The sequence below is a fragment of the Eptesicus fuscus genome, chromosome 22, assembly GCF_027574615.1.
Source record: "Eptesicus fuscus isolate TK198812 chromosome 22, DD_ASM_mEF_20220401, whole genome shotgun sequence".
NCBI classification, from domain to species: Eukaryota; Metazoa; Chordata; class Mammalia; order Chiroptera; family Vespertilionidae; genus Eptesicus; species Eptesicus fuscus.
The window spans coordinates 41450042-41475780 of record NC_072494.1 but is presented as its reverse complement, the minus strand read 5'-3'; the positions used below and the strand labels follow the sequence as shown (position 1 = coordinate 41475780).

The 25739-nt window shown below is 55.9% G+C and overlaps 1 protein-coding gene across 1 annotated transcript; it reads left to right on the top strand.

The window, feature by feature from the left end:
• The first annotated feature begins 333 nt into the window (after window positions 1-333).
• STYXL2 (serine/threonine/tyrosine interacting like 2) lies at window positions 334-24508 on the top strand. Its single transcript, XM_008153109.3, has 6 exons — window positions 334-366; window positions 973-1100; window positions 12088-12182; window positions 15212-15443; window positions 17664-17881; window positions 21271-24508. Exons 2-6 carry the CDS (start codon window positions 988-990, stop codon window positions 24057-24059), a joined length of 3447 nt encoding a protein of 1148 aa, XP_008151331.3. The 5' UTR covers window positions 334-366; window positions 973-987; the 3' UTR covers window positions 24060-24508.
• The last annotated feature ends 1231 nt before the right edge of the window (window positions 24509-25739 follow it).

The following is a 25739-nucleotide window of genomic DNA, read 5'->3' as shown; positions in this document are numbered from 1 at the left end:
TGGGAGGGTATGTATAGAGGGAGCCCAGGTGGGAGGGTATGGAGAGAGAGCCCCCAAAACTTTTCTTCAGGTTCTCCACCTACAAAGTGTGAACATCCCCCCACCTTGGCTGCTGGTGGGCTGGGGAATGGGCCCAGAGGGAAAGAGTTAAGTGGGGCCAGCATTCCTTCTCCCAGAGATATGCCTGCTGTGGGGCCAGAGCCTAAATTTAGAAGGGAGCTCAGGTTTCCTGCTGACAGCTGTCCTGCCCCTCAGAGAGAGGCCTTAGGAGACAGAGTGGGGCCTCTCACTGGTCAGGCTGTGGCGTTTCCTCTGGGTCCCCCAGTCCTGGGAGACCGCCCGTGGTGTGGAGACCACAGATCCGAGGTGAGTGCGCTCCTTTCTCCTCTGTCCCGTGGGCCCAGGACGCCCTGCCAAGGGAGCCGCTCTGGCCTAGGTGTGGGGCCCGGCCCCACCTGAGACCAACTCCAGGGAGTCCTCCTTCCTGAACGGGCTGGGGGACGGTGCCTGGGCCAGAGACCCTGGAGGGCCAGCTGCCCCTCCCCCAGCAGAGGCAGAAAGTGTGTGTGTGTGTGTGTGTGTGTGTGTGTGTGTGTGTGTGTGCAGGTGGGTGTCCACATTTCAACAGAAAGACCTTTCTGGTCTGGGGAATTCACTGTCTTCAGTTTCCGGCCCCCCACCTCCCCTGCTTCCTTGCTGGCATCTGTGGATGCAGCCAAGTTGCCACTTAAGTCTTGTGACTCCGCGGCTGGCTCCTTCCTGGGCCAGGGCGTGAGTCTCAGTGTCCTGGTGACAGTGGCTGGGCCCAGTGTGACTTGGTTTCCCCCGTGCGCCTTCTCACCAGGAGGGGACTAGCACATGGTGACCCCCCATTCCTAGGTCCAATGAGGTGACATCGCCAACACACCCCCCCCCACCACAAATCCCCCAAAACCAGATTCCTCAACTGCCTTTTTCACACCAAACGTACAGAGGCTGACAGGTGCCATGGCGACCCGTGGGGACCCCGAGGAGGAGCAGGTCGTCCCAAGTGAAGAGGACGAAGCGGACGTGAGGGCCGTGCAGGCCCGGTACCTCCTGCGGAGCCCCTCGCCCAGCCAGTAAGCGCCGCGGGGGGTGGGTGGGTGAGGGAGCATGCTGACAAATAGGCCCCCAGGGCAGCCACCCCTAAGTCCACTCATCAACAATGTCGCTGAGTTCTCTCTATGTGCCGTCCCTTCTGGAGGCAGCGGACACCGGCGGCCGCGCGGCCGGGTTCCCGGCGTGTTAGGATCCTGCCTGGGCCCAGTGTGCCGTGGGCTGAGGGCAGGAACCACTGCACCTGGAAGGGGATGGGAGATTCCTGGAGGAGGGATGCTGGTCCCGACCTTGACGGGTGCGCAGGATCTGACCGTGTAGCTGAGGGTGGTGCCTGGATCGCTAGCAGGACGGGGAGAGGCCCTGCGGCCAGCCCGGCACTAAGGTAATTGGTCTGTGTCTCTCCCACGGACACATGTGCGCGCCCGGGGGCAAGGGCGTGTGCCCAGCACACATCCCTCGATGCGCTCCCTGGAGAGTCCCCTTTATTTTATGACAATTTAACACCTTCTCTTACATCAACTCACTGAGAATACATTATGATGTAAGTGAAACATTTTCATGATGTTTTAAGGAAAACCATGAGGCAGCAAAGAAATGCTTTGTTGCCCGCTGTGGCGATAGTGTATGTGCCCAACTGCATTGCCTGCCACAGATCACAGTAGGGGCCTGACTTCTCATTTCAGCTCTGCCACCACATTTATGGGAGGAGTCACTCTGGCTCTTGAGCCTGTCTTCTTATCTGTAAAACAGGAAGGAAAACCCCAACTAGACTATCTCAAGGTCACCTGACCTTGGAGTACCCACGAATCCGCTTCACTTTCCCTCAGTCCTCTGGGGTCCTGCGGCTCCTGCTTCTCAGGGCTCAGAGGCTTCCCCAGGGGAGGGAGGGGGGATATAGGTGGGCGCTCGTCACTCAGGGCTTTAGCAGACTGTGTCCTGCTTATGGGCATCGGAGGGCCCATGGGCTGTTCTAAGGCTTGTAACACCCAAAGGCTTTTTAAGGCTCATGGTTTCCTTAAACATATGATCCCCTAATAGGCTTCTGATCTGCATAGACCAGACAACTCCCCGAATCAGAAACCACACCCGAAGTTCTTCCTCACATAGAAGTTTCCATCCCAATTTATTGCTTTGCTCTCTGGGGCCTCATCTCTCAGCTGCGCGACGCTCGCTTGAGAGGTTTTCTGAAACACTGCGTCTGAGGGGAAGTCCAGGATGTATGTGGTAATCTCTAGTGTAACTGTTGAAAGTTTTATAACAGAATGTGTAACTAACAACCTAATGAGGGGAAGCTACAGTAATAAAATATAATCAATTCAAAATGAGGCAAGAAAGAAGAGGAAATTATAGAAAATAACAAAAATAATAAGAAAAAGCATCCTATCTAATAAAAGAGTAATATACAAATTGACCATTACTCCAAGACACAAGATGGCCACCCCCATGTGGACACAAGATGGCCACCACAAGATGGTCTGCAGGGGAGGGCAGTTGTGGGCAGTTAGGGTTGACCAGACCAGCAGAGGAGGGCAGTTGGGGGTGACCAGGCCAGCAAGGGAGGGCAGTTGGGGGGGACCCAGGCCTACAGGGGAGGGCAGTTGGGAGGGGCCAGGCCTTCAGGGGAGGGCAGTTGGGGGGGACCAGGCCAGCAGGGGAAGGCAGTCAGGCAAACAGGGAGGGCAGTTAGGGGTAACCAGGCCAGCAGAGGAGGGCAGTTGGGGGGAAACAGGCCTGCAGGGGAGGACAGTTGTGGGAGATCAGGCCAGCAGGGGAGGGCAGTTAGGGGTGACTGGGCCAGCAGAGGAGGGCAGTTGAAGGTGGACACAGGCCTGCAGGGGAGGGCAGTTAGGGGCAAACAGGCTGGCAGGGGAGCAGTTAGGCATCAATCTGGCTGGCAGGGGAGTGGTTAGGGGGTGATCAGGCTGGCAGGCAGAAGCAGTTAGGGGCAATCAGGCAGAGGCAGGAGAGCAGTTGGGAGCCAGCAGTCCTGGATAGTGAGAGGGATGTCCGACCACCCATTTAGGCCCGATCCCGGTGGGATCGGGCCTAAATGGGTGGTCAGACATCCCTCAAGGGGTCCCAGATTGGATAGGGTGCTGGCTGGGCTGAGGGACACCCCCCCCCCCGTGCACAAATTTTGTGCACCTGGCCTCTAGTAAGAAATAAGAGAACGGTAGACTTAAACCCCAATATATAGATAATTACATTAAACACAAATAAACTAAATACTACAATTAAAAGATAAAAATGGTGAGACTCGATGTTTGAAAAGCCTATATACTGCTTACAAGAGACACACCATAGAAGTAAAGCTACACAAAGGTTAACTAGGGGGAGAAAGTTTACACTACGCTGTTCCAGCTACTATCGCTCATGACTTCCAGACTTAGTGACACAAAGCAGCCATCTTATTGCGTTCGCCCCGGGAACCTGGACAAGGGACAGTGCGTGTCCGGCCTTTGCTGCAGGTGTTGGGGGCCTCAGCTGGAGAGATGTGAGGATTGGGGGTGACCTGCAGGCTGGGGGTGACTCTGCAGCTGGGCCTGGGATCGTAGAGGCATCTTCACAGGTTTGGCGCTTCCTGTGGGTCAGACACCTCACATGGTCTTTTCATATGATTGCGCCGAGTGAGCCAGTTTGGGCTTTCTCATAGCCTAGTCACTCACTTCCAAGAGTTAGCACCCAAGGGAACAAGACAAGGGTGAATCAGTTTTTAAATGTAGCCTCACTGGGCCGAATGGCAGTTCCACAGTGAACTTTCTGAGGAAACTCCATACTGTTTTCACAGAGGCTGCACCAGTCTGCATTCCCACCAGCAGTGCACAGGGCTCCCTTTTCTCCGCATCCTCGGGACACTTGCCGTTTGTTAATTTGTTGATGATAGACATTCTGACAGGTGTGAGGTGATATCTCATTGTCATTTTACTTTGCATCTCTCTGATGATTAGTAACTTGGAGCATGTTTTCATATGTCTCTTGGCCATTTGTATGTCCACTTTGGAGAAGTGTCTATTTAGGTCCATTTGACTCAGTGATCCCACTTCTAAGAAGCCTGAAACACCAATCAGAGAGAATGTATGCACCCCTATGCTCATAGTGGCACAGTTTACAATAGCTGAGATCTGGAATCAGCCCAAGTGCCCATCAGTAGACGAGTGGATAAAAAGCTGTAGTACATTTACACCATGGAATACTACTCAGCTGTTAAAAAGAAGGATCTCTTACCCTTTGAAACAGCCTGGAAGGGCCTGGAGGAAGACAAGTATCACATGATCTCTCTCAGATGTAGAATCTAAAGAACAAAATAAACTGGTGAACAAAATAGATTCAGAGACATAGAGGCATGGAGCAGACTGTGGAATCGCAGAGAGAGGGTGGGGGCGTGTGTGGTGGGGAAGAGATTAACCAAAAACTTACATGCATGAGTGCACAACCCATAGACTCAGACAAGAGAGTGGTGAAGGCCAGGAGTTGGGGGCAGGTGTCGGCTAGAAGAGGTCAATGAGGGGAAAAAGGGAACATCTGCAATACGTTCAACAATAAAGATACATTTTTTTTAAAAAAAAGAGGCAGGCTCAGAAGTCACATAAAGGATCGCAGGGTTCGAAAGGCGGGACGTGGACGCCACCCCTGCACTGGAGGGGTGTCCAGGTTCCGCTGTACGGAGAGCACGAGGGTGGGACTCCGCGGGGCCATCCCTGGAAAAGACCGCCGACAGGACCAGAGAGCAGGCCAGGGCGCTATGTATTGACATCAGACTGAGGACAGTTGCTGGAGACAAAGAGGGAAGTTTCATGATGATCCAAGGTCCGGTTCCCTGGGAGATATAATTATTTACAACTTCTATGAGCTAATAACATAGCCTCAGAATATAGAAAGAAAAAAAAATGGACAGAACTGAATACAGAATTAAAATCCACAATTTTAGTCAAATGTATATTTTTTACAAAACTAGCTCAGCAACTGATAGAATGAGACAAAAAAAAACAACAACATTAAGGATAGGGGAAGTTTTATAACTGGCGATGAGCAGCCACAGGATGCATGCATGGCGCAGTGTAGGGAGCATAGTCAGTATTGTGGTAACTATGTCTGGTGCCACTTTGTAAGGTATATGAATGTCTAGTCTCTATGCTGTACACCTGAAATTAATATAATACTGCATGTCAGCTGTAATTTAAATAAATTTAAAAAATATTTCTATAGGAAGTGTGAACAAAACAGTAAACATAATTAATCTAACTGGCATTTCTACACCATGTATCCAACAGTCACAGAGTACACATTCTTATCACGCACACATGGCACCTTTACCGAAACAAATTGCATCCTGGGCATTGCTTCATTTATCGACACATTTTTAATGCTTAAAATTATACAAAACATGTTTTCTGACCAGTCGAGACTTAAGCTAGAAATCGATAAAAACAAAAATATATCATAGACATTCAAGTGAAAACTGCAACTCAATACTATGACATACTCACCAGACCATCTAAAAGTAAAGCCCAGAGATAGCAAATATTAACGAGGATGTGAAATCGCTGGTGAGCGTGTAAATTAGTACCACGATTTGGAAAACTATTTCATAGTATCTAAGACCAAGCTTACGCCGGTCCTGTGACCCCGCAGGCTCGCTGCTGATCCGTGCTTCACAGAACTAAGGCCCTCTGTGCCGGAGAACGTTTGAGCAGCTATAGCGCCTGAGGATATAGGATGTTTGAACGACGTGGCGAAGTGTCTACTTAACAGTAGGCCAGCTAAGTACCGTCTGCACACACATCGTGTTGCCCTGGGGGACGGGCACGGTCTGAAGAGCCTATCCCCTGGGTGTGGTGAGCGTCTCAGATTATTGGCTGGGAAGGGAAGCCGTGAGACCTGGGAGTGAAGGAGGAGGGTCAGTCTCCTTTTTCTGTTTCCTTGATCGGAATCGAACCCAGGACCCTTTAGTCCTTGGGCGGACGCTCTATCCACTGAGCGAACCGGCGAGGCCTCCGTTTCCTGTAGTTTCTCGCCGAGACGAAGTCCGTTTCTTGCTTTGGCTCTCTGGCTCTGAGCTTTCAAGCTTTGCAGCTTTTTGGAATTCCTTGGTGGTCGTCAGGCCGTCTCTCGAGGTGGCATTTCCATCCACCGGCAGTGACACTTCTTAGCTGGGCTCTGCCGCTGTCCCCACGCTGAGGTCCGCGTGCGGGAGTGGCGGCTGGGCGGCTGGCCGTGGAGCGCCAGGTCTGAGCATCCTCAGGAAATGGCTCCTCCTGGCTACCCTTTCTCTTTAACGTTTCTTTTCCCGTGACAATCGCTCCGCCTCCGCTCTTTCTCGGGCCTGCGTGTCACTCTCCCTGAGCGACGAACCTTCAGAGGCAGCTCCGAAACCTGTTCCTTTTCTGCAAAAGCCAGATCGGAAAGACCCCCCTCCTGGGCCTCTGCCTCCGTTTCATTCCTAGGGCCTCCTTAAAAGGAAGTGACCAGCTGTCGGGGTCTGGGTTGAAGGACCAAGTCCACTTGATTCTGTGTCCTGACAGCCTGTCGAGTGGCTTATACTGGTAGCTGCGGCTTTCAAACGTGGCCGATTATAAACGCAGTGGGCCATACCATTTGCATCTCAGCTGCTCAGGGCGTGGGTACAGGTGTGCACACGTTTACAAAGAGGTTTCACAACTGATGCTGGTCCTTGCTGTGGCCGGTGCGGTCCTGTTTTTCCCAGATGCTGGGCACGAACCAGCACATTGATTTTAGGTTCCACGATTGGGCCACGGTCCGCAGTTTTGAAAAGCACGCTGTGAAGAAAGCGGCACCTTGGTTAGCACGCCCGTCAAGCTGCTCGCTGTATGGCTGCTTTCTCCCTTCACCCTCAAGGCTTTTAGCTGCTTCTTCCCGATCCTACGACGAGGCGGCTATCGATCCTAGATCGCTGTCCCTGCCGGACTTGTGAACAGCCAGCCCTTGCCGCTTCTCATCCCGGTGTGAGTGCCGTCTCATCTCATCTCAGGGATGCGGGCGATGCAGGTTGGCGGCCCAGATGTGGTCGTAAATCAAAACCGCCAGGGCCGCCGTCTCCCTGACCTTGGAATAGACACAGGCTGTGCTCAGGTCTCCCCTCCCTCCTCCTTTCTGGGCACTTCTGTCTGCTCCTCGGCGCCCACCCCCACCCCGGGGCTTTCGGGTCCTCCCCCCACACCTTCCTCACAGACTCCTAAACCGCGTTGGTGGCAAAACAGTTTCATGGCCACCAGGTTCCGGGTCCTCCGCTCCCGGCAGTCGCCGCATAGAGCCTGTGACCCCGACACACGTGCGGGCGCACTCCTGACCGCAGCAGCCGACACACGTGCGGGGCGGGAGGGGATCTTCGCTGGTGTCCTGGGTCATGTCTTCATGGCCATTCCCCAGATTTGCTGAGGAGTTCGCTGCACCAGCCGCCACAAGGCAGGGCTTTTCTCCATCATTTCCGGTTCCAAATGCTCCTCATCAAGCCGCAGCCTCCGAGTGTAGGCAGGTGTGGGAGCGACACTCAGCTCCCCGTGTTTGGCACTTAAACCCAGTCCACACTGTCGGAAGTCAACACTGTTAAGGGAAAATGGCCTGGTCGAGGGCTCGCAGGTGGACAGTCCCAGGCTAGGATCCTGCTGACGCCATCTGCTGAGTCCTCCCACGGCCTCTGCACACCTGCCAGGTGAGGGCTCTTCCTGTCTCTTTCCCTTTCTGCCCCAGCCTGGAGGGCTGATCACAGACGCTAGAAAGCCTCCTCAGAATGCAGAGCCCTGGTGGCCGACAGAGGAAAAAATAGCACCTGGTGGGAGCAAGGGGGGCTGCCTGGAGGAAGCAGCTGGTCATCCCATAGGAAGAAGAATCCCCAGCTCATTACCTGCAGGGTTCTGTCTTGTTCTTTCCCCACAAACCTCATTACATAATACTGACTCTTAATAAACAAACCAATTATTTTATTAACAGTAGTATAAATAACACTATCCTATGTAATAAAGAGGTAATATGCAAATTGACCATCATGCCCTCGCACAAGATGGCCGCCCCCATGTGGTCTCAAGATGGCTGGCAGGGGAGGGCAGTTAGGGGCAACCAGGCCAGCAGGGGTGGGCAGTTGGGGGGGACCAGGCCTGCAGGGGAGGGCAGTTTGGGGCAATCAGGCCAGCAGGGGAGCAGTTAGCCATTGATCAGGCTGGCAGGGGAGTGGTTAGGGGGTGATCAGACTGGCAGGCAGAAGCGGTTAGGGGCAATCAGGCAGGCAGGCAGGTGAGGGTTGGGAACCAGCAGTTCTGGATTGTGAGGGGTCCCAGATTGGAGAGGGTGCAGACTGGGCTGAGAGACACCCCCCTCCAATGCATGAATTTCATGCACCAGGCCTCTAGTTATAAATAATATTATTTAATAATATTAAATTTTATTATTAATAAATATTGTTGACATAAAGATGGGACTCACATTTATATAAAATCTGAGGCTCTGACTGTAGTTCTATGAGATGTTGATACTTGAGAACCACCAGAGTGCCCTGAGCCATGTGCACAGAGGGACCAGACTGTCCCCAGAGTGGGGTCACTTGTTTTTCTCCTCAGCTGCAGACATGTGGTGCTGCTGGCATTTACGAGGTTCCGTATCGCGATGAGGAGAAGAGTGCCTGGTGTTTGCTCAAATTTCACTTCTCAGTCTTGGAATCGCCGGTTCCCGCTGTTTGTTGCTGCTTACCAAGTTACCCAGACACATAATGACTGATGTCCGTGATTTTGCTCCCTTTTCTGAGAGTCAGAAATCTGGGCAGGACTCCACTGGGCAGCTTGTCTGTGTTCCTCGTGGTGTCAGCTGTGGGGAGGAGGGGCATTGGGTGCAGGTTGCACCTCTAAGAGGCTCGTCCACGTGGCCGGCTGTCGGCTGGGAGCCCGCAGGGACTGCTGACCAAGAGCCTTCCCGGCAAGGTGGTCATGGGTAGTCAGACCTCTTATAGGCAGCTCCGGGCTTCCAGAGAGAGCAGCGAGCCAGGAGGAGACACAGGCCCAGTGTCGCCTCCAGAATATTCTATGGGTGAAAGCAGTCAAAAGACCACCCAGATGCAAGGGAAGTGGATTCATCTCTCTACCTGAGGAGGGTCCCAGGGCTGGGGCCCCTGTAATCCACCATAAGAAAGTGTGCTGATTGTGACAGGCCTCCCAGCATATGCACATTTTGGCCTCAGGAGGGCAGAGTGAGCATGGACAGACGGAGCCAGGGCCCTGGTCTTGCTCCTGGCAGCCCAGTGAAATGATGAGCCAGCGGCCACCATGTGGTCAATACTTGTCCTAATGGCTGTAACTGCCCTGTCCCCGTAAATGTGATGCTATGGAGGACAAGTCCAGTCAGAGGATCAGAAACTATCTATGAAGCTTTTACTCTGTGCAAGATATTGTGTGGGTGCTGGGAACCCAACTGTCATCAAAACACCCAGCTATGCGCTAGCCGGTTTGCTCAGTGGTTAGAGTGTCGGCAGACTGAGGTTTCCATTCCGGTCAAGGGCACATACCTCGGTTGCAGGCTCAATCCCTGGCCCCTGTCAGGGTGCATGCAGGAGGCAGCCAGTCGATGTGTCTCTCTCACATCAATGTTTCTCTCTTTGTCTCTCCCCGTCCCTTCCAATCTCTCTAAAAATCAATGGAAAAAATATCCTCCGGTGAGGATTAAGAAAACAAAACAAAACAAAAACCACCCAGCCGTGGTCGCGCCTCCTAGAGGGTGTGGCCCAGTATAGGAGGTAGGCACTTAGCCGATGATTTCACAGGCAAATGTCAAAGTGCCCCTGATGAAGGGGGCAGCGTGAGGCGGGGGCCAGGGAAGGCTTTTCGAAAGGAGTGATGGCTGACCTAAGGTGAGAGATGGGTGAAGAGGGGAGGACGGAGCACCCAGCAGCAGAGATGGGCTTCAGCACCGTCCCTGGGCAGAAGGAACTCGGTGAGGACGTACAGCCGGAGCCCAGGTCCTGGGAGGAGCGAGGCCGGGATCCCTCAGGAACTGCCCTGGTGGTGTCACGTCCTGCTGTCCCCTGTGCGGCACGGGCAGGCCTAGCTGCGTCTTGGGGAGAGTCCCAGGCTACTGCTGTCTTCCGGCAAAGACACTGCTTTCTTCATAGCCGGGCTGGCCCTGGGCACACCGTTCTGCCAGAGCTGGACTCTATGGGGGTGTCAGCAACGAGATAATTACTCTGCTGATCCACCAACTCAATTCAACTAACCTTGTCCTAGCTCACGTTCGCTCTGTCCAGTTCACCTGCACTCAGCTCAGTTCAACCCAATCCATCCATCCTTCCACCCAGCCACCATTTCAACATGTCTCTTTCAGGCACTTTCCTGTGTCAAGCCTGTTGGGCCTGGGGATCCAGCCGGGGTCGCTTCGACCAGCTGCCTCGCGCTTCCAGTCTAAGTGGCAGCGTATTGTGGTGGCGAGGAGATCGGATTTAGAGCGAGGTGCCCAGTGTTTGCAGCTCAGCCCTGCCACTCACTGCCTTGAGTAATTTTGGTAACCCCTCTGAGCTACGGTTTTCTCATCTTAAAGCAGGAATAATAAGACCTAGTTTGTGGGAGTTTTGTCAGAATTAAATTCATAGAAGGCACTCAAAAAAATGGTATCCATTCTCAACACAATGGGAGAAAGCAGACCGGGGAACATCACTGGGGAATTTCTAAACGCGGAGGACTAGAACAAGATCCCACCCGCTCCTCTAAATAAAGATAGGTCAATTACAGAGATCAGGAAACACATTCACTTTAGACTTTTAAAAGCAAAAGGACAACGGGCAGAGGTTCTGGTTCCAGGTAATTCGGCGAAGGGGCCCTCCACCTGGACCGGCTCACAGACGGCCCTTTAACAGCGGGGTGGGCTGGCAGCAGCTGCCGAGGGCTTGTGGCGTGGACAGTGCCAGGCAGGTCGGGGAAGAGGATCAGAATCCAGCAAACCAGAGGCAGGTGTGCTTTCCTCCCCTGGGTGCTCAGCCTCGCCCCAGGCCGCGTAGGCTGCGGTGCCTACGTAATGGAGCGTTACTAGGCAATAAAGAGACACCAGTTACTGGTTCATGCACTGGAATGGATTACTCTTAGGTGCACTTTGCTAAGTGAAATAAGTCAGCTCCAGAAGATCCCAGTTATATACGATTCCTTTACAGAGCATTCTGGAGAAGGTCCCAGTATCGGGACAGAAACAGATCCATGATGGCCAGGGGTGGAGGGGCAGGGAGGGTGGGTTATACAGGGGCAGAATGGGGGAAGTTTTGTGATAGAAAAAGAAATGGTGTCCATTAAACCCTCTTACATTTTTGTGAGGTTTTTGGTGTGTGTTTTTTTTAGCTTCTCTAGACCTAGGAACAACTAGGCAGAAAGAGACCCAAAGCTCACCCAACACTGGAAAAGGGGATCCCATGGGGAGGAGGACCCGCCACTAGAGGGTGGTCCTAACGGCCTTGACATTGACCTCAATTGCTTTATTGCATCTCTGGGCTCAGGCTAACCCTTGAGTTCTTGTGTCAGAATGAGGCTGGGCGTAGGAGCACATCTTCCTGGACACCCCGCCCCCCAACTTGTGCCAGCCTCCATCCTCAGCCCATCAGCCCCCTCCCTCCCAAGCAGGGATAAGGGAGGGCAGAGAGGGAATGGTGGCACCTCCCGCGCCCAGTCCGGCAGGCCTGGCAGAGCACAGTTAGGCATGTCCTCTGTATGGACAACAGGGGACGGGGGACCGGGAAACCACGAGCAGCAGGACGCGCAAGGGTGGGAACAACAGAGAAAGTCAAGCCGCCTCAGGTGGCCCCAGCCACGGCCTGGCCGACCATGTCGCTCCGCATCAGCTCGCCTGGCGCCGCCTGGTCCGAGAGCAGAGGACGCCGAGCACGGCACCCACGCCCCGCAACCTCAGGCCCCGAAACAGGAGGCACCCCTTCCTCTCATCGCTGCCCACTTGTGGCTAAAACCCGGCTTTCTCCTGAGGAAGGAGCCTCCCAGCAGCACCATCTCACGGCCGTCCCTCTTCCCCCAGGTACTCGGTGGTCTCGGAGGCGGAAACGGAGAGCATTTTCATGGAGCCCATTCACCTCTCCTCAGCCGTGGCTGCCAAGCGGATCATCAGGGAAGGTAAGGCCCAGAGGCCCGTGGGGGCCGGGAGAGTCCCCGGGTCACCAGGACGGGGCCAGGGTGCTTCTCGGGCGCTTCCATGGCGTAAGCGGAGCAGACCCAAAGCAGCCACCCCTCCTCCTCGCCTCGCAGGTCAGAGGCGGGAATCGCCCGTGTCGTGTCGTGTCCTGTCGTGTGAACAGTGCTCTGGTGGCACAGGGAGGCGGCCCCCCCTGCCCTTACGCCCCACTCAGGTGTTCAGCTGCCTCAGGGTCCTGGGTGGCTCGAGTTAGAGACACAGACCGAGAGCCGGGAAGTGGCTGGAGCACGCAGAGCCCTGGAGGGCCGTCTAGGAGGGGCCGGCATGGCCGCTGGGCCTGAGATGGTTCCGGACTGAAGAATGTCTGGGGAGGAGGTGGGACAGGGGTGGGGAGAGGCGTTACCATTTACACAGTAAATCCAGGAGAGAAAACATACCATATTTCATTCACCCTGATTGGATGGAGTCACCCTTCCTCCCATCAGTTTTGGGGAAATAATCTTTCAGAATTTCTTTCCTCCTCTTTCTCCTCGCTTTGGCCTGAGGGTCTCTCCCACTTCGGGGGGCTTTGGCTTCCGTTGGGATCCACCGCTGGGGGCCAGGACCCCATCCCTGGCCTTTCATCATGAGACCCACACACGTTGCTCCTGTACGTGGAACCCCGGGTCTCTCTCAGTCCCCTGGCCCTGGGGGTCCCCCAGGATCCACAGGGACATCTGGGTCTCCTGTATCCTCATGAGGAACCAGAGATTCTATCTGCTGTTGCTTGCTACCTGGGCCCCCTGGGAGGCCCGGTCTCGTGACCTCTCCTCTGTTCTCCTGTTGGCTTTGAGCAACCTGTCTGGGCTCTGGTACCCGCTCAACCAGACCTGGTGTCCTCGCCCGCTCTGGGTTTCTCTCGACGGCGCTCAGCACCACGCTGGCTCCGGAAGCTTCCTTTCGCTCTTGTGCAGCTGGGAATGCCCTGGCCTTCCACCTCCATCTCTTCTTGCTCTACACTCTGGCCCACTCTCCAGGCTCCGGTCTTGTGAAGTAGAAATCCCGCTCTCAGAGTTGGGAGAAAACCACGGCGCCTCTTGAAGCGTCACTTGCACGTCCATAGGACACTGCGGACTTAGATTAGGACCGAAGTGGGGCCACGCCTGGCTTTATGCGGAACCTCATCTTCTCTCCCCTTCTCTGGCACATGGGCCTGAGCTTCATTAGTCTTAGTGAAAGGTGGCCAGGGGATAAGAAAATTCCAGAGAAAGGAAAGCGTGTCAGGTGATATCGCTAAAGATGGCCCTGCTCATGAGGTCAGGGGTGAAACAGACTTTGAAGAGCCAGCGTGTGCCATGTTGGACAGAGCGAGGAGGGCATGGGCTCCGCTTTCCCGTGAAGAAACCTCAAGCAGTAGCAATGCAGGGGAGGAGGGGGCATGGGGAGGGCGGCTGGGAACCGCCGGGGGTGGGCCTGAGGCCAGGGAAGGGAAGAGATCAGAAAACAGAAGAGGAAGACAATGCGTGTATTTTAATGAGGTGCTGGGAGTTTAATTTTTAAATAAAAGGAGTAACGGAGGGCTCTCTAAGCAGGGGAGGGAGGGAAGGAGAGGGGCTTTCATGTCTGCTAGGTAAGACCCCTCTAGTTTTCAACAGCACAGAGCCCGGGACCACAGTTTTCCTCTCTGCCCGGCATTGGAGGTGAGAGACTATTAGAGCTGAGACCTGCTGCAGGGATGTGGGCCGGTCGGATGGTTTAGAGGAGAGAAGGGAAGAGGGGCTTTGGGGGACGGGTCCTCCTCGGGAGGACATAGGGCTCCGCCCACAGCCCGCAGGACTGACAGCATCTTGGTGGCGAGTGGACTCAGACCTCGAGCAGCGAACGGCTCGCAGACGCCAGCTCCCTCCGCGGGGCTGGGCCGAGTCTTCCGGCCAGTGGGGCCCGCCTTCTTCCCTCGGAGCGAGGTGGTGCGGGCAGGTGGTGGCCAACACGGAGAACGCCCTTTCCCCCTTAACTCCTCCCTCCTCTCTCATTCAGTGTTTTGGCTGCTAAGTGGGGGTAGAAACACATCAATGATGAGAGAGAATCATTGATCAGCTGCCTCCTGCACGCCCCCTACTGGGGACCAAGCCTGCAACCCGGGCATTGCACTTGACAGGAATCGAACCCGGGACCCTTCAGTCCGAAGGCCGAAGCTCTATCCACTGAGCCAAACCAGCTAGGGCTCCTGTTACCTTCTCACAAAAGGAAGTATCTGCCTGCCCTTCCCCTCCGCCCCCCCCCACCCCCCCACCCCCCCGATTTGATAAATTGGGAGCAAATGGTTTAGGAGGAGGAGATCAAGGTTCACTAGAGATGGGGGTGAATAGGACTTGATTTTATTTGGAATCTGAGCCTCTCTGGCCAGAAAGGCCTGGGTGCTGTCCTGACTGGCATCGGAGCCCTGGCCAACCCGCGGCCGGCCGGAGAGTGGGGGCTGGGAGACAGGTGCCTCAGCGCCAGGGCGGGAAGCAGACAATACCCGGCATAGACACGCCCACTGAATGTGAGGGGGCAAAACCGACCGGGAAGGTGCTGCTTTCCCAGGGTGTCTGCATTGCATGTGCAGAGGAGTCAAACCAACCACGGGCTTACACGTGAAGTGCAGATACATGCACATGCGTGTATTCAGTTAGTCAGGGCTTCTGCTTTGTATGGCGCACTGGGGGGTGTAAGTACGCACCGGATGTATACCAGGCACTAAGGACCTCGGACTAAGGTGTCAGCCAGCTTTTGGGAAATGAGGGGGAGTAAGGGAAGCTGGTGTCCCATTTCGTACACGGCCCTGGCCCTGGTCCCAGTCCCCGTCCCGGCCACAGTGTCCAGGCCAATGCAGGGCCCCTGGGCCCCCTTAAGTCCTTCCCGGCAGATTCTGCAGGCGTTTCAGCCCATGCCCAGAGGCCTGGCAGCAAACTGGGCAAGAGTGGGCTCTCCCCAGGAGCAGGGAGCCGTGCTGTCCCAGCTCTGATGAGAACGCTGCCTGTCCCCCTAGAACTCGGGCCGCGGGGCGTCAGGGCCGAGACGGAGTGCCCGGGCATGCTGGAGTCCGCCGAGCAGCTGCTGATGGAGGACCTGTACCACCGCGTCCGGGAGAAGATGGACGACACCAGCCTGTACAACACCCCCTGCGTCCTGGACCTGCAGCGGGCCCTGGTCCAGGACCGCCAGGAGGCCCCCTGGAACGAGGTGGATGAGGTCTGGCCCAACGTCTTCATAGCAGAGAAGTGAGTCTGACTGCTGGGCACAGGCCCTGTCCTGCCCCTCTGGGTAGTGCCCGAGAGAGATGAAACGCCTGCCCCCAACTTTCACCAAAGGCCCCAATAGCTCCACCCAGAAACTTGGTGCTGCTGACCACCCACCCAGCCCCCGCCTTGGAGAAAGGCCCCACCCACCTATCTGCACGCAGGGACCCCCTCACCTCTATAGGTCAGCAGGGCAAAGTGCTGGCCCAATGACCCTGTGCCCCTGCCAGGGCTCTCGGCACAGCCTCGCCCCTCCAGGTGCCTTCTGGGGGCCTCCCTGCCTGCCTGGAGCAGTGCCAGCACAACCCCCCTCACCATTGTCCCCCAACATCCGTACAACCATAGAAGGGGACACTCGGAGCATTGATGTCATGATTTTTACGTGTATTACCAACATACGGAAATGTTCACAACGTAGTAAGAAGATAATTAGGTTACGTGATAATATAGATTCTGTGTGATGCTACTTGAAGAATATATAGATAGATGTGTGTATGTAGCTTTTGCATAGACAACAAATTAGAGCCAAACATGATCAAATGTTAACAGTACTTCTCTCTAGGAGGTAGTTCTACAAGTGATTTTTATTTTCTTCTTTAGGGTCTTTTGAGTTGAGCCGATTTCCTAGAGTAAACATTTATAGTTGTTATAATCAGAAACGAAATGCTGTTTTTCAAAAGTGTATCAGCGGTTTCCAGAACAAACCTCAAAACAACTCCCTCATGTCCCATTCCCTCAGCGTCTTGCCAGGGCCTCAGTGGAGCCACAGCTAGTCTGGACCGAAGGCTGGCCAATCCGTTGGCTACTGACTGAGATGTTCTCCTGATTAGTTACCTTCTATCCAGAAGCACAGGGTCACCTGGGTCCCAGGAGAGCAGTAAGAAAATGGCTTTGGGTGGTGGGTCTTATTCCCCACCCTGGACTCTGCCCGGAACCCGATTCCCAGAGCCGGGCACCGCGTCCCGAGCCATCTCCAAGTAGCTCTGTAGACCCAGAAGCACCGCCACCGGGCCACCAGGGAGGGGCGCAGGGCGTCTGCCGAGGCCCCGCTGAAGGCCTCTGCTCCTCCTGGGACAGCCCCGTCCTCCGGCTCCTCAGGCCCCTCCACCGCAGCAAAGAGCTCTGAGCCGGACGCTCAAGCCACCGGGCCGGCGCCGTCTTTCTCCAGTCAGTCTCGGGAAGGCATACAGCTCTCGGTTCATTTTTACAATCTTAAATGGGAATAAAAGTAGTTTCTCTGTCTACCACTGAAGTGCATTATTAGGACAAAATAATGTGCGTGAAAGAACTTTGGAGAACACAGCATTCCAGATCAGCGGGCGGCACACTCAGGTGATGGTTATTTTTGTCTGCCTTTTCTGTGTCTTGGTGAGTGTTTATTCCCAAGGCCTAGGATTTTAGTTATTATTATTTTTGTTAATCCTCACCTAGGATATTTTTTTCCATTGAATTTTAGAGAGAGTAGAAGGAAGGGAGGGAGAGAGGAGCAGAGAGAGAGAAACATCAATGTGAGAGAGACACATCAATTGGTTGCCTTCCACACGTGCCCTGACTGGGGCCGGGGGTTGAACCTGCAACTCAGGTACATGCCCTTGACCCGAAATTGAACCTGTGACCCTTTGGTGCACAAGCTCACACTCTGACCACTGAGCACACGGACCAGGACTTAATGCCTGATTTTTTAAAAATATATAATTTTATTGATATCAGAGAGGAATGGAGAGAGAGGGATATAGAAACATCAATGATGAGAGAGAATAGAATCATTGATTGGCTGCCTCTTGCACGCCCCCTTCTGGGGATGGAGCCTGCAACCCAGACATGTGCCTGGACTGGGAATGGAGCCACGACTTCCTGGTTCATGGGCAGACACTCAACCACTGAGCCACACCGGACGGGCAAGATTTTAAGCTAGAGATCTCTGGACCATTCAAAGGTTTCCTTCCCCGCCCCGCCCCCACCTGGTTCTCTTCTCCATCCTGCCCTCCCCTGCCTGCCCCCGTATCTTCTCTCCTCTGCGGGGACTAAGTCCCTGGCCCCTTTTTATAACAGTATTGCAGTGAGCCCGACCTGTGGGGGAGCGAGGAGGAGGCACTCACCGGCTGGCCCTCCGGACCCGGCCGGCGGACTCCCCTCTCCGTGGGGACGTGCCTGTCCAGCTCCGACTCTGGCACAAACCGGTCCCTGCCTCTTCGTCCTCAGGAGTGTGGCTGTGAACAAGGGCAGGCTGAAGAGGCTGGGGATTACCCACATCCTGAATGCCGCCCACGGCACCGGCGTCTACACGGGGCCCGAGTTCTACACCGGCCTGGACATCCAGTACCTGGGGGTGGAGGTGGACGACTTTCCCGAGGTGGACATCTCCCAGCACTTCCGGAAGGCCGCCGAGTTCCTGGACGAGGCCCTGCTTACCTATCGAGGTGAGGGGGTCTGCCTGGCCTGGGAGGAGAAAACGGGGACGTACGGAAACCTCCAGTTACCTGCCGTGTTCGGTTCTCTGTCGTAAGAAGGTTGTTGTGTCATTATAAGAAGAGGGGAAGGAAAGGACCACCACTCGTCCAGTAAGTCATGATTGCGGGCTGACCGGTGCCCTGGGGTGAGAGCCGCACCCAGAGCTCTGGCCTTTGCATCTTCCATGTGAAGGCAGGAATGAAACAGAAGAGAGAGGAATGTGAGACACTGGGGGGCGGGGGGGTGGGGGGAGGCCTGGGACGGTGTGTTGGAGCAACAGGCCAGCCTTGGAGAGGGAGGTTGACAAGGGCGCCCATGAGCTGAGTGACAAGGAGGAACTAGCCATCGGAGCATTGAGAGAGGCGCTACCTGGCGGAGGAAAGTGCCAGAGCAAAGGCCCCGAGGGGAATAGGCTTGTCCAGGAGTCGTGGGCTGGTGTGGAGGGGCCCTCGGGGGAGGAGGGGGGTGCAGGGCCCGTCCTGCGGGAAGGTCAAGGACAAGGCAGGCCTGAGAAGGCACCTTGACAACACTCACCCCTCCGCTTTGGAGACCCCACCGGGTGGGAGGGGAGTGTGCTGTGGCCCAGAGAGAGCCCACGGGAGCCTGCAGAGCTGCAGGAGGTGGGTGGGCACTGGGGCGGAGAGCGCAGGGCCCGCGGCTGGGGAGTCGGACGCGCTGCACCCCCTCCATTCCGTGGCACTGCGGGCCAGGGCCTAGGCCAGGGCCTCCAGCTTCCTGATTAGACACCAGCGATAAAGAGGTCGAGTCCTCCTAAAATTGCTGTGAGGATTAAAATGTGAAAAATGCGTAAGAGAACATAAAAAGATGTTTGAATACTGACCAAAAGACACAGAATAGCCAGAAAAATAGAAATACAATTTAGCAAAGAATGTGATAGTGATGTTCTGAAAAGATTTTGTATGAAAGGCCTGGTTCATGCAGATGTGTTCATTATTGACCCCAGGTCGTCCCAGGGGGAGCCCTGAGTGTCTGCTATAGAGAGTGATGCTCTGCCCTAACACGTGACGGGACACCCCCAAATTAGATCTAAGTGTGGAGCGAGGTGAGTGTGCATGTGCGTGTGTGTGTGGTATATGGTGTGTGTGGTGTGTGGTGTGTTTATAGTGTGTGTGGTGTGTATGGTGTGTGTACGCTGTGTGTGATGCGCATGTGTGGTGTGTGTGTGTGGTGTGTATGGTGTGTGTGGTGTGCGTGGTGTGTATGTGTGGTGTGTGAGTGTGTATGGTGTGTGTGCGCTGTGTGTGTGAGTGTCTGTGTGTGTGTGTGTGTGAGAGTGGTGTATATGTGTGTGTGGTGTGTATGTGTGTGAGTGTGGTGTGTATATGTGTGAATGTAAGTGTGGTATGATGTGTGTGAATGTGTGTGTGGTATGTATGTGTGTGAGTGTAAGTGTGTGTGGTGTGTGGATGGTGCGTGAGGTACTAAGCTCCCTGTCACAGGAAGCATCCAGCAGTGTGTGTATATGTCTGTGTGTGGTATGCATATGTGGTTGTGTGTATGTGTGAGTGTGTGATGTGTGCTAGTGTGGTGTGTGTGGTGTGTGTGTGTGTGTGTGTGTGTGTGTGTGATGTGTATATGTGTGTGGTGTGTGTGTGGTATGTGTGTGGTGTGTATGTGTGTGTGTGGTATATATGTGTGTGTGAGTGTGTGTATGTGTGTGTGGTTTGTGAGTGTGTGTGTTATAGATGTGTGGTGTGTGAGGAACTGAGCTCCCTGTCATAGGAAGCATCCATCAGTGTGTGTGTATGTGTGTGTGAGTATGTGTGTATATGTGTGTGAGTGTGTGTGGTATGTGTGTGTGGTTGTATGTATGTGTGTAGTGTGTATGTGTGAGTGTGGTGTGTATGTGTGTGTGGTGTGTGTGGTGTGTATGTGTGCGGTGTGTATGTGTGAGTGTGGTGTGTATGTTTGTGTGGTATGTGTGGTGTGTGAGATGTGTTTGTGTGGTGTGTGTGTGTGGTATGTGTGAGTGTGGTGTGTATGTGTGTGTGGTATGTGTGGTGTGTGAGATGTGTGTGTGTGGTATGTGTGAGTGTGGTGTGTGTGTGTATGTGTGGTGTGTGAGAAGTGTGTGAGATGTGTGTGTGGTATGTGTGAGTGTGGTGTGTGTGTGGTATGTGTGTGGTGTGTATGTGTGTGGTGTGTATGTGTGAGTGTGGAGTATGTGTGGTATGTGTGGTGTGTGCGAAGTGTGTGAGATGTGTGTGTGGTATGTGTGAGTGTGGAGTGTGTGTGTGGTATGTGTGAGTGTGTGTGTGTGTGGTATGTATGGTGTGTGTGTGTGTGTGGTATGTGTGAGTGTGCTGTGTATGTGTGTGTGATATGTGTAGTGTGTGAGAATTTGTGTGTGTCTGAGATGTGTGTGTGGTATGTGTGAGTGTGGTGTGTATGTGTGTGGTATGTGTGGTGTGTGAGAAGTGTGTGTGTGTGTGGTATGTGTGAGTGTGGGGTGTGTGTGTGTGTGTGTGTGTGTGTGTGAATGTGTGAGTGTGGGTGTGTGTGAGTGCAGTGTGTATGTGTGTGTGGTATGTGTGGTGTGTGAGATGTGTGTGGTATGTGTGAGTGTGGGGTGTGTGTGTGTGTGTGTGGTGTGTGAGGTGTGTGTGGTATGTGTGAGTGTGGGGTGTGTGTGTGGGGGTGTGTGTGTGAATGTGTGAGTGTGGGGGGGTGTGAGTGTGGGGGGGTGTGAGTGTGGGGGTGTGTGTGTGTGTGTGTGGTAGTGTGAGTGTGTGTGTGTGTGTGTGTGTATGTGTGTGTGTGAGATGTGTGTGTGGTATGTGTGATTGTGGTGTGTGTGTGTGTGTGTGTGAATGTGTATGTGTGTATGTGTGTGTGTGTGTGTGTGTGTGTGTGTGTGTGTGAGTGTGTGAGGTACTGAGCTCCCTGTCACTGGAAGCACCAGCAGAGCCTGATGATGAACGATGCAGCTCCAAGGGTGCTATGAAGGGAATTCTTACGTTCCGGCTGTGCCTGTGGATGCTTTCCAACGCCAAGACTCCCCGCCTCTGTGACTTCCTCCTCTTGGCCTCAGGTTCTCTGGTCTTGGCCTGTCCCCTCTTCTTTTATTTCTCCCTCTGATGCCCGGTTTGGCGGGAGAAACGAGAACAGTGGGGACAGGGGTTAGTCCCTTTCCCCCACTCTGTCCCCACTTCCTGCCCAGGTCAGACAGTGCAGTGTGCCTGGGCTCTGTCTGACACTGTGACACAGGACAGACGGACTTGAGCATGGACAGAGACCAGAGGCCAAGTACACATATGACACCAGCACATCAAAATGGGGCTAAAGCCAGCCCACACGTGCTGCGGGCACAGCTTTCTGACCCGTGTCTTCCTCGCAGGGAAGGTGCTGGTCAGCAGCGAGATGGGCGTCAGCCGGTCGGCGGTGCTGGTGGTGGCCTACCTGATGATCTTCCACCACATGGCCGTCCTGGAGGCCCTGATGACCGTGCGGAGGAAGCGGCCCATCTGCCCCAACGACGGCTTCCTCAGGCAGCTCCGGGAGCTCAACGAGAAGCTGATGGAGGAGAGAGACGAGGACGACAGCGGGGAGGGGGGCGCCCAGGGGGCCGAGGAGGGTGAGGACACGGGGAGCACCATCGGGGCCAGGGTGCAGGACCTCACGGTGGAGGAGCAGGACGACACCACCAGCCGCCTGAGTGGCTCCTCCTCGGCGGCGGCCAGCCAGGCCTCCAAGCCCCTCACCCTCATCGACGAAGAGGAGGAGCAGAAACTCTATGAGCAGTGGAAGAAGGAGCAGGGCCTCCCCACCGGCAAGGCCCCGCAGGGTGGGGATGGCAGGGGCTCCGCCCCCTCTACCCAGGGCGGGGACGAGCCCGAGGATGAGGATGTGGAGGGGATCATCCGGGAGTGGCAGCGCCGCAATGAGAGGTACCAGGCAGAAGGGCGCCGGAAGTGGGGGCAGGAGGAGGAGGAGGTGGAGGAGGAGGGTGGTGTCAGCTCCTTCAAGGGGAGAAGACGCCGGTACACCCTGAGTGAGACCAGCACCTCGGAGAGCGTGAGCAGCCATGACATTCGGGTCCTGAAGCAGCAGCTGGAGATGAGCAGCCAGCGCCGGGGAGGGAGGCAGCGCTCCGACTCCGCGTCCACGGAGAGCTCCTGGGACATGTGGAACCAGAGGCTGCTGGAGATTGAGAGGGAAGCTTCCCGGAGGTACCGGTCCAGGAGCGAGAGAGAGGAGGTGGGCGCAAGCTCAGAGGCGGGGAGCAGGGTCCGGGAGGAAGACGAGGAGAGTGTGCTGTCCGAGGCCAGCTCCTTCTATAACTTCTGCAGCAGGAACAAGGACAAACTCACTGCCCTCGAAAGGTGGAGGATCAAGAGAATCCAATTTGGGTTTCACAAGAGGGACTCGGAGGCAGGAGACAGCAGCAGCGAGCCAGGCGCAGAGGAGGCCGAGCGGGAGAAGAAAGACGTCTCCGACGTCAACCTGACAGCCTACCAGGCCTGGAAGCTGAAACACCAGCAGAAGGTGGGCAGTGAGAACAAGGAGGAGGTGGTGGAGCTCAGCAAGGGCGAGGCCTCAGCCTCGGCCAAGAAGAGGCAGCGGCGGCTGGAGCTGCTGGAGAGAAGCAGGCAGACGCTGGAGGAGAGCCAGTCCCTGGGCAGCTGGGAGGCCGACGGCTCGGCAGCCGGCAGGAGCATCCCCCTGTCTGCCTTCTGGTCTGCAGCCCCCTCGGTCAGCACTGATGGGGACACAGCATCAGTACTCAGCACCCTGAGCCTCAGCTCCCACCCATCTCAGGCCGTAAGCAACACAGGGGGATGCTTGGCCTCCGCCCCCTCCACGCCACTGCCTAACCTACCCGTGGGGCCTGGAGACACCGTTTCCATCGCCAGTATCCAGAACTGGATCGCCAACGTAGTCAGCGAAACTCTCGCCCAGAAGCAAAATGAAATGCTGCTTCTGTCGCGCTCCCCATCCACGGCAAGCACGAAGGAGGCGCCAGCAGCTGGCTGCCTGGGGGATGACCAGGTCTCCATGCTCAGCGCACAGAGCGCCTCCTCCCTGGGCCTTCCGCCTCGAAGCCAGGCAAGACCCAGTTCCGACACGCAGTCCCTGCTGTCCTGCCGCAGCACGCCGAGCGCCAGGGCCGAAGGCACGGGGAGCGCAGGGAGGGGGACCAGCAAGCCCATCTACAGCCTCTTTGCTGACCACGTCAACCTGAAGGAGCTTGGCCAGAAGGAGAAGGAGATGCAGATGGAGCTGAGGGAGAAGATGTCTGAGTACCAGATGGAGAAGCTGGCCTCCGACCACAAACGCAGCACCCTTTTCAAGAAGAAGAAGGTCAGGGAAGATGAGGACGGGGACGTGGGCGAGAGAGACGAGGAGGACGCCGACAGCGCCATAGGCAGCTTCCAGTATTCTTCCCGCGGGGGCTCCCAGAAGCCGGAAACGGACACCAGCTCCTCCCTGGATGTCTCCGATCGCGATGGCAGTGGCCGCGGGGCCGGCCGCGAGGCGGACAGCAGCGTCAGCAAGTGGCTCAGCGGCCTCGGGGCAGGGGAAAGATCTCCTCCCCAAAGCAACTGGTCTGGAAGCTCCAGGGGCAAGTCCACCAGGTCCTCCCTGCTCCGGGAGACGGGGTGCAAGTCCTCCAGCTACAAGTTCTCCAAGTCGGAGGAGCGGGACACCTCCTCCTACTGCGCGGCCGACGGCTCGGTGAGGAGCTCCTCACGCTTCTCTTCCTCCTCCACCAGGGAGGGCAGGGAGACACACACGTTCTCCAGGGCCCTGTTCAGCGAGACCTCGAGCTCCCGCGAGGCCAGCCCGGAGCCCTCGGCCGGGGAGGAGTCCCCGGAGCCCCGGCGCGCGGCCTGGGCCCGGCCCAGGGACTGGGAGGACGTGGAAGAGTCGTGCAGGGCAGACTTCTCTGAGTTTGGCGCCAAGAGGAAATTCACACAGAGCTTCATGAGGTCTGAAGAGGAGGGAGAGAAGGCGAGGACGGAGAGCAGAGAGGAAGGGAGGTTTGCCTCGGGGCAGCGGGCGCGGTACCGGCGAAGCACTGATGGGGAGGACGAGGAGGCCGTGGACGATGAGGCCGTCATCGCGGCCTGGAGGCGCCGGCAGGAGGAGACCAGGACCAAGCTGCAGAGGAGGAGGGAGGATTAGCGGGCCGGTGGGCCTGGGACGAGGCCAGGCGGCTTAGCCCAGGGCTCGGGCACACATTGCCACCGCCCATCAAGGGTGTGCACAGGCTCACTGCAGGGGCAGGGCTGGAATGAGAGGTGCCAGGCAGAAGGGCACAGGAGGAGGAGAGCCGTCGATGGGTGGGCCTACGCTGGACTAGCCGACACCATCACCTGTTGCCCAATGTCCTCTAAGCCTTGGAGCTTCACATCTGTGTTTCCTGGTGTTGATCACAGACGAAGTGGGAGGCTGCAGGGTCGCCGGGGCTTGTGGGAGACTCCCGGTCTCATCCAGGAGGCCGAGAGTGCGGGGCGGCTCTGAGCGGAGGTTTCTAAGGAGACAGGGAATCTGCCCGTGACACGCACCCTCCCCTGTGATGCTGAGTGCTGGCTGTTCCTTTTGAATGCACTGGATCTGCATTAAATGGGTTTATTGGCCAATGTTTCTTCTTCCTTCTGGTCACTTTTAGTGCTTTCAATATTAGGGCAAACTTTTGTTTTTAATTGTTACCCAAGGATATGTTTAGAGAGAAGGAGAGAGAGAGAGAGAGAGAGAGAGAGAGAGAAGAGAGAGAGAGGGAGAGGAGAGGAGAGGGGAGCGGAGAGGAGAGGAGAGGAGAGGAGAGGAGAGGAGAGGAGAGGAGAGGAGAGAGAAGAGAAGAGAAGAGAAGAGAAGAGAAGAGAAGAGAAGAGAAGAGAAGAGAAGAGAAGAGAAGAGAAGAGAAGAGAAGAGAAGAGAAGAGAAGGGAAGAGTGGGGGGCCTCAAAGATGAGATCCTGGAGGGGAATTTAAACTTGCCGGCTCGGAAGAACAAAGCGATCAGCAGCAGCCGGCGGGCACGCCTCACAGGAGCAGAGACTGGCCCGGGAGCCAGCCTGCCGGGAGCCCACAGGCAGGGCCAGAGGCCAGTCTCTCCGGTGTAGTCTCCGTCCTCTGCTCCCACAGGGACCACCCAGAGGGAAGGGGCTGGGGCCGCAGCGCCCTCAGTGGGCCTCGCGGGCGGAGGCGGTACGGCCCCTGGCGGTGAGGCTCTGCAAGGCACGCGGACACGTCCCACAGCAAGGGCCACCCCTCCGGCCGGCCCGCAGGGAGCCGTGACCCAGCGCCGTTAGGCGGGCTGCTGGAGACTCCTGAGCGGGAATCCTCCCGGGAGAGGGGCTATGGGTGGCTTTGGACTCCCTGAAACTCTCATCCCTGGGGTGCGCTTGGGAGAACTATTACCAACGACAATTAAGTAACGAAGGCCGCCACCGCCTCCCTTCAAGCCTCCACACCAAGTTGCTCTTGTGAGCAGAATCTTGAATACAAATGTGCACCTGGGCTTGGGGTCACGCACTTCGGGGAGCTGTGCCTCAGGCTCGCGTTTCGAAGCACTGTCTGCTTTCGAGGCGAGTCTTCCCTCGGCTCTGGCTGCTCGGCAGGTCTGCCGTGTGCAAACCAGAACCCACCCCCTTCACACACACACGCATGCACGCACACACAAGTGATTTTCATGCAAAACCTACATTTTAAGTCATCCCCTCCCCGCCCAAATGCCTGCCAAATTCAGTGTGATTCCCTCAACCCACGTTTGGTGGGGAGGTCATGGCAGCGTCAGTTCGTGAGGTGCTGAGCGTGCAGCCGCCGCCTGTGGCCCCGGGCGTCTGCGAGCGAGAGGCGTGCA